Below are 8,112 nucleotides of genomic sequence, written 5' to 3'. Positions count from 1 at the left end.
GAGCTCACCGAAGAAAAAACAGTGGATAAAAAATTAATTACCGATCAATTAAAGGTTGCTTGCACATATGCTCCAAGGATTTAAAAACCGGACTTCGCGGTTCAACCAGTCCAATCGATTCGATCGGTCGGTTCAATAGTTTTCTAATTTTTTAAAAATTTTTGAAATATTTAAAATTTTAAAAAAAAATATAAAATTATAAAAAAAAAATCCAGAACAAATCAGAAAAAATGGGGCATTAACAAGAGCAGCTGTTCTCTTCAATCCTCTCAATCCAAGTTGGGCCGGTGAGCAATTTGAGAAGATGATTAGAAGTATTTATGAAAAAGGAAAATGATGAGTTGATTTATGACCTGCAAAATCGATTGGAAAATGCACAAAATATAATGTGTGATATGGAATGGAATACCTTGCCGTTGTTCTTCGCCGTCGTTCTTCTTCTTCTCCATTTTGAGGCCCACAAGCTTCTGTATTCTTCACTAAGAAAGCTCTCAAAACTCAACAGGGGGTGAGAAATGAGAACTGAGAAGTGAGATGAGAACCTTGACAGCTGTAAGGGTTCTACCTTACACGCTCGGCATAGGGTGGTCCCTGGCCGAGGGAGATGGCTAATGAAACCAAGGTTGGCCAAATTCCAAGTCCAAATAGGCAATGTCCGTCCGATCATCCAATGCGCGGGTCGAGTCTACGCATGACCGAGAATTCTAGCCGGGGGTCTTGGGGTGAGCGGGTCTGTGGGCGTGGTGCCACGCACTCGAGGGCTCACTAGGGTAGCGCACGTGGCGTGATGCGGCGTGGCGAGGAATCTCGATCAATGGGCGGGTGATCGTGTGATCACGGCTGCGAGGCCGGAGTGGCTAAGTATGGGCCAATTAGTCGGGATTAGCATAAGCACGCATGGCATGCGGTCGATCAATGGACTTGTCATCGTCATGTCACGGATCGAGCAGAGTGAGCGGGGCTCTTAGCCTAGTTATGAGCGGGATAGCATGTAGGCGTTGGGTCGGTGCCGAGCGCCTTTCACAGGAGGAATGCTGCGATGGGATTTCGGGTGATACTGGGGCACTACCCGAAGGGGACCGATAGGGAGCGGCCGGGCTTGAGGCATGACGCCTTTGTCAGTGCACTATAGCAAGGGGGGGAGGGATATGGATGAGCACTGTTTAGGGTACTGTAGCACTGAAAGTGAAGTGTGTTTCTTTGGTTGTGCTTCTTGGTGACATGACCATTGGATCAATAGAGTCCATAAGAAGGGAGGAAGAGAGCTCTTGGTGAGTTTTCCTCTTGGTTGTGGGCTGGTTCCTCTCCATCCTTGGTGGGGTGGAGACCTTGGCTTGGCTATCCGGGTTCATGGTGTATCTTGGTTTCTTTCATAGAGAGTTTATGTTTTTCTCTCTAATTCCCTTGTTTGCATGTGTGGTTGCTTGTATCTTGGTCGTAGTAGCTCATGTACTTGGTCAGGATGGCTCGGCCTATGGTGGCGTGACGAGCGTCACGCGGTGATCGTTGGGGCGATCGGCAAGGCCGTGACAACATCCATAGTGAAATTTTTAATTTTTTTTTAACCCGGTCCGGTGAAACCGGGCTTTGCTGGGCTTCAGCCTAAATCGGTTCGAACCGGTTCGATCAAGGACCGGTTCAATTAATATGGCGATTGGTTCCCGGTTGAACATGCTAATCCCGGTCCCGCTTTTTAAATCCTTCATATGCTCATTTTTCAAAATTAATACACAAAAAGGTATTTTTCTTAAAAAAATTACAATATTTTTTTAAAAAAACATATTTCAAATCACCCAAATTGATAAAAACTTGGACATCTAAGTAAAAAAATTAGTAAATAATAATAATAATAATAATAATAATAATAATAATAATAATGGACAATATAAATTCAAAATTTACAATTCAACAATAATATTCAACTACATAACATCTTCCATTTCCCAATAATATATCATAATAGGCATGCCTTGGTTAAAAAAAAAAAATGAAGTAAAAACACATAAAACACAATGCACAATGCAAATGACGGTGGTAAAAAAATAGTACAAATAAGGCAAAAGGCAAAATAAAACAAAGAAGTAGCAACCAAAAATAATTTTAGGTTTTACCAGCAAACTAAAAATTAAAAAAATAAAAAATAAAAATAAAACACAGCTGAATTTACAAAGAATGTTTATAAAAATTTAAGAGGTGCTTGAATTTATGAAATGATTCTTGTAGAAAGAAAAAAATTCAAGAATAAAAAATCCATAAACCTATGAAAAAGAAAAATAATAAAATTTTTATGCTCTCCAAATTAAAATATCTATATAATATTTTTTTTTATATCGATCTATTTCATATTTATTATTCAAGAAATTAATATTATACATAAATCAAGATATAATTACAAGGCAACATTTAATCCCAACCACTCTTTTAGTGGGATGAAGGTGCATTTTGAGCCCAATCTCATCTTTAATTTAATATTTAAACATCAACTCAAACATCAACTCGTCCTTTCGTTTTTAACAAAAGTAGGTAAATCACTATTCCATTGAATATAACAAAATATAACAGTTGAAAAAATACAAATAAATAAGACAACAGTTTATAAACCCAATTTCCTTTCACTAACTCCATCCGTGACTCTGGTAGTTTTCAACTTTTGATTGAAACCTTCAATGGCTCTTCCTGTAAATGGCATCTGGCAAGCCACCCTGTGTGAACAGTGCTGATGCTTGATTATTTCTAATAAAGGTCAATAAATTATGTAATATATATATATAGCATGCTCCTTTGAATACTGACTTAATGAATGATTTTTTTTTTTGAATAATTCACATTCAATAAAATGGGTAAGCGAAGCCTTTCAAGCAATGGTGTGGACCAATTTTTTTAGTATTCTCAATGTGATCATTTACCGTTAAACATTAAGTCAACCAACAAATAATATATATATATATATTATTATTTTTATATATACACATATTTTTTTATTATTATATTTTTAATCATATACTAAAAATTAGTCAAATTATTGATATTTAATATCCAAATCAAGTGATTATAACAACCATTGTAGTCAACAGAGGGTAATCTCAATGAGATTTTTGATTAAAAAAATAATTTGTTTTTATATCAAAATGAGTAGGGAAGAATCACAGATAAAAATAAACAGCAATCACGTCATAATGATCCAACATGGAACGCAATATACAGTTGAATTCTCACAAAGTGTTAACGTTGACCAGCCTCTCTTGGAACAGGCTCAACCCATCTGGAACCACTTTGGTTGGGTCTCATTTCTCACATGGTCAACCTGCGGAGCACGTTGCCTTTCTATTATTTATTTATTTTATTTTATTTGTCTGATAAAAAGTTCGATGACTTTATAATTAAATTTTATAATTACAGACTCATTACAAAATGCACCATCATCAATCATTGTGACAAAAATACATATATACAAATATTATTTTTATTAAAAGGATGCAGTTGGTCGAAATAAAAGGTGTCCGTGCATTGAGGACCTGGAAACAAAACCGAACCACACAGAAGTTGCAGATGGGCTCAACAAACAAACAATTGGTTATTTTTTCAGTTCTCTTCATTCGGGTCTTGTCACGGGTTCAATTTCTGGTCCCTAAAAAATATACTCCTTAACTTCATATTAATGGTGTAAATATAGATAGACATTATTGATTCGCAATATATTAGTATGTGAAACCAACTAACAAGGACTTGTGAGGTGGCCGTGCATGATGATGGTGGATAAAATCCGTTCTCATTATCTTCTGACTTCTCTGCCTCTTCACAACACATTAAACGAGACCCTTCTTAATTAAGTTGTTTCCCATCACTAGCTGATCTCCTGTCCATGGTGTGGTATTCCTGTTCCATTTCCAGCCATGGCTTCAGAACAATATCCATTGCTTTGGCTTCTCCTCATCTCTATCATCATCAGCATCATCTCTTTACCTTGTGCTTCATTAGATTCCATTTCTGCCAACCAAACTCTATCTGGAGAGCAGTTGCTGAGCTCCAGTGGTGGCAACTTCGTCCTGGGCTTTCTCCCAATAGGTACTAACTCCTCCCAACGCTTCTATATAGGCATATGGTACAACAAGGTCTCAGAGCGCACCCCAGTCTGGCTGGCTAACAGAGCCAAGCCGGTCTCCAACCCTTCCACCTCTGTTCTCCAAATCTCCTCTCAAGATGGCAACTTGGTTCTCTTAGATCAATCCAAGTCCCTTGTCTGGTCCACCAATATTACCACTACTTCCTCCACCTCCAACTCCACCGTTGCTGTCCTGCTTGACACCGGGAACCTTGTGCTCAGAGATGGAACAAATAACTCTTCTAAGATTTTGTGGCAGAGCTTTGACAATCCAACCCACACTTGGCTCCCTGGAGGCAAGCTGGCCTTCAATAAAGTCACTGGAAAGAGCCAGCAACTTGCTTCTTGGAAGAATTCAGAGGACCCAACCCCTGGGCTTTTCTCTCTTGAGATTGATCCTGACGGGACAAGCCAATACATTATCCAATGGAACAACTCCAGATCCTACTGGAGCAGTGGCCTTTGGAATGGTCAAATCTTCAACTTGGTTCCGGAGATGACCTCCAATTATATCTACAACTTCAGCTATGTGAATAACTCTCAGGAGAACTACTTCATTTACTATGTCAAGGATGAAAACATCATCTCAAGGTTCATCATGGATGTCTCCGGGCAGATAAAAATGCTGACTTGGGTCCCGGCCAGTGGGAGCTGGATTCTGTTTTGGTCGCAGCCGAGACAGCAGTGCGAGGTTTTTGCCATTTGTGGGCCTTTTGGTAGCTGCAACGAGAATGCGTTGCCCTACTGCAACTGCGTCAAAGGTTTCAGACAGAAATTTCCGGAAGATTGGGCATTGAGTGATCAGAGTGGGGGGTGTGAGAGGAACACTCCTTTGCAGTGTAATACCGGCAATAACAGCTCTGCCAACGTGGATCAAGATAAGTTCTTTGAGATGGATAATGTTAGATTACCTGATAATCCTCAGGCTTTGCAGGTTGGGAGTTTGGATGAATGTGAGCTTGCTTGCTTGAACAACTGCTCTTGCACTGCCTATTCTTATGAAAGTGGATGTTCTCTTTGGTTTGGAGATTTGCTTAATCTTCAGGAGCAGTATGGAAGTGGGACCGGTGGAGGAACGCTTTATCTCCGTTTAGCTGCTTCTGAGCTTCCGACTCAAAAGAGCCAAAAGAACATGGTTGTCGGCATTGTCACCGGTGTTGTTGCCGCCTGTTTGCTCTGCGGGGCCATTGTATGGGTTCTTGTTTGGAGAAGGAGAAAAAAAGCATTGCTGAACGCTTCAAAGACTATGGAAAGTGGTCTGATGGCTTTCAGATACAGTGACTTGCAACGTGTGACCAAGAACTTCACACAGAAACTAGGAGAAGGAGGCTTTGGTTCTGTGTTCAAAGGTGTTCTGCCTGATTCCACTGCCATTGCTGTGAAGAAACTTGAAGGGCTTCGTCAGGGTGAGAAGCAATTCAGAACAGAGGTGAGCACCATTGGAACCATCCAACATGTCAACCTTGTTCGCCTTCGTGGATTCTGCACCGAAGGCACCAACAGACTGCTTGTCTATGACTACATGCCCAATGGTTCTCTTGATACTCTGCTTTTCTCTAGCAAAACCTCTCCTAAGGTTCTCAACTGGAAAACAAGGTATCAGATTGCTCTGGGGACAGCCAGGGGATTGTATTATCTCCATGAGAAGTGCAGGGATTGCATCATACATTGTGATATCAAACCGGAGAACATACTCTTAGACGATTCATTTGTTCCAAAAGTAGCAGATTTTGGGCTTGCAAAACTTATGGGCAGGGACTTTAGCAGAGTCTTGACAACCATGAGAGGAACCAGAGGATATCTTGCACCAGAGTGGATTACTGGTGTGGCTATCACTGCTAAAGCTGATGTTTATAGTTATGGTATGATGCTTTTTGAGATCATATCAGGGATGAGGAACTCTGAGCAAGTAGGGGAAGGTAGGGGTGCTTTCTTTCCAACACGGGCAGCAGGTAAACTCATTGAAGGTGATGCCTTTAGTTTGTTAGACACAAAGTTGGAAGGCGATGCAAACCCGGAGGAGGTCACCAGGGTATGCAGAGTTGCTTGTTGGTGTATTCAGGATGATGAGACCTTGAGACCAACAATGGGTCAAGTTGTTCAGATTTTAGAGGGTGTTCTTGAAGTTGATGTGCCTCCCATACCAAGGTCTCTCCAGATTTTGTCTGAAAACCCCCCTGAGAACATAATCTTCTTCTCTGATTTGTCTTCAAATCCAAGTTCTCAGATGCAGACTTATACGTCTGATAGTTCTCAGAATAAAACCACATCCTCTACGAGTTCTGGAAACCCTTCTTGAGATTGGGAGAAGTGGTTTACAGTTCCTCTTCTTTGACGCTTTCTTACTTGTGAACATGTATTTTGTATTTTACAGATGAGATGCTAATTATTTGATACATTTGACTGTAATGTAATTTATTCCTCTGTTTATATCCAACCTATAATAACAGTATACAGACAAACTGATTTCATGTCCAACAGTACTGTAAAAGCGAAGCAGCACAAGTTGGGGGGTCGTTCAGGGCCTGTGCTATTCTAGAAAACGTGACTATTTATTCCATCTTTTCTCAGTCTCCAGAATAATATCCAGAATATATACTACTACTAGCAGTGATATACATTATACTGTTGTGCATTCAGAACCCCATTTTCTAACCACTAATCTCTTTTTGGTTATTTTTAAAAATTGAAAAACTAGATTACAAATAAGTCTTCATTAATAGATAGTAGTGTCCCCTCATGTCGCCTTCATCAAAAAACTAGTGTCCGAACAGGCCTTGGTAAAGTGAAAAATAGATAATACTAATAATAAGAAAAAAAGAACATAAAATACACAAAAGCCTTGAAGTCTAGGAAACATTAGACATTTTAACCCAAAGATTAGAACAAAAAAACTAGACTTCAGTTCAGAAAACGACGGCAAACCCATGAGCTTTTTTCCTCCACCCTTTATATATATATATATATATATATATATATATATATATATATATATTTAAAAAGAGAGCTTTAGTGATAAGTCAATGAAGTCCGGAGAGGAAGAAGATCCATCTTCAGCCGTCCGATGAGCAAACTCCGAATCTCCATGCGAGACGCCGCCACAATGCGGAAGGAACTCATAGTACTCCATCTCTCTCGTACTAGTTGTGTCCGGCTCTGTTTCCTAGAAATTAAAAACCAGAGTAATTATAGTGAGGTTAATTAATGTAAACATATGCAATAAATCACTTCATTGAATGAAGTATGAAGTGACTTTGTTAGTACCTGGTGAACAACCTTAGCAGCAGCGCCGTGATCCTCACCGGAGAACTGATTCTAAATGGAAAGACAGTGAGGAATAGGAGAAGAGATCACAGTGAGAATGATCATAAAGAATATAAGTGGATAGATGGATTGGGAACCCGGTGAGAATGCTTACTCGAGTGCATAACTCGCAATGAGATGAGAGGCATTGCGGCATTTGGTTTGAAGGGGGCTCTATTACCGAAGGAGGGCTTGCGGCCTGGAGACCGCTGCCTGAGAAGCGGATCCGATCCATGGCATACTGGTCGTGAAGCACCGATCGGCCGGTCGGGAGCGACCCATACGGTGGGATCACTGGGTTGAGGGCCCGGTAACGTTGGATGTAACAGTAACCCGGAGATCCCGGTGGGTGATCATTCCAGACAGGGGGAACGCCGTCAAAGTTAGGTGCGGGGGGAGAGTATGGCGGAAGCTGTGGAGGCGAGGGATGGAACTCCGGATCGGTGATCTTGCTCCAGCGTTCCTGGAGACGAAGGCGTTCGAGCTGGGCCACCCCGAGACCACGTTGAGGGGGGCGCTTAGGAGCTGGCTGCTTTCCTCCGGCCTTGCGGGCCTTTGGCTTGGCGATCGGCAGTGGGGTTGGATCCTGCCCAGGATCAGGTTCCTGGTCGGGGATGTGAGACCTCTCCGGCGAGGAGGAGGGTGCTGCAGGCCAGAGGAGAAACGCCGTCGCCATGAGAAGAGCTTGTAGAGATGAAGGAAGAGAG

At 41.2% G+C, this 8,112-nt stretch overlaps 2 protein-coding genes across 3 annotated transcripts; one reads left to right on the top strand and one right to left on the bottom strand.

The window, feature by feature from the left end:
- The first annotated feature begins 3,742 nt into the window (after positions 1 to 3,742).
- LOC120266381 (G-type lectin S-receptor-like serine/threonine-protein kinase At2g19130) lies at positions 3,743 to 6,604 on the top strand. Its single transcript, XM_039274005.1, has one exon. It carries the CDS (start codon positions 3,894 to 3,896, stop codon positions 6,399 to 6,401), a length of 2,508 nt encoding a protein of 835 aa, XP_039129939.1. The 5' UTR covers positions 3,743 to 3,893; the 3' UTR covers positions 6,402 to 6,604.
- A 476-nt stretch (positions 6,605 to 7,080) lies between these two features.
- LOC120267812 lies at positions 7,081 to 8,112 on the bottom strand. Of its 2 annotated transcripts, none has more exons than XM_039275493.1 (3): positions 7,521 to 8,112; positions 7,367 to 7,417; positions 7,081 to 7,265 (listed from the first exon to the last, which is right to left on the bottom strand). In XM_039275493.1, exons 1-3 carry the CDS (start codon positions 8,079 to 8,081, stop codon positions 7,098 to 7,100), a joined length of 780 nt encoding a protein of 259 aa, XP_039131427.1. In that variant the 5' UTR covers positions 8,082 to 8,112; the 3' UTR covers positions 7,081 to 7,097. The 2 variants fall into 2 exon arrangements, with proteins under 2 accessions (XP_039131427.1, XP_039131428.1); XM_039275494.1 differs by having other exon boundaries at positions 7,367 to 7,411.

This window comes from Dioscorea cayenensis, chromosome 8, assembly GCF_009730915.1.
Source record: "Dioscorea cayenensis subsp. rotundata cultivar TDr96_F1 chromosome 8, TDr96_F1_v2_PseudoChromosome.rev07_lg8_w22 25.fasta, whole genome shotgun sequence".
Classification (NCBI taxonomy): Eukaryota; Viridiplantae; Streptophyta; class Magnoliopsida; order Dioscoreales; family Dioscoreaceae; genus Dioscorea; species Dioscorea cayenensis.
The sequence above is the reverse complement of the archived record's forward strand: the minus strand, read 5'-3'. Positions and strand labels throughout refer to the sequence as shown.

Coding starts and splice junctions, on each gene's coding strand:
- LOC120266381 (XM_039274005.1), top strand. CDS start 3,894: ATGGCTTCAGAACAATATCCATTGCTTTGGCTTCTCCTCATCTCTATC.
- LOC120267812 (XM_039275493.1), bottom strand. CDS start 8,081: ATGGCGACGGCGTTTCTCCTCTGGCCTGCAGCACCCTCCTCCTCGCCG. Junction 7,418..7,520: donor ATTGCGAGTTATGCACTCGA/GTAAGCATTCTC, acceptor CTTTCCATTTAG/AATCAGTTCTCCGGTGAGGA. Junction 7,266..7,366: donor CTGCTAAGGTTGTTCACCAG/GTACTAACAAAG, acceptor TTTAATTTCTAG/GAAACAGAGCCGGACACAAC.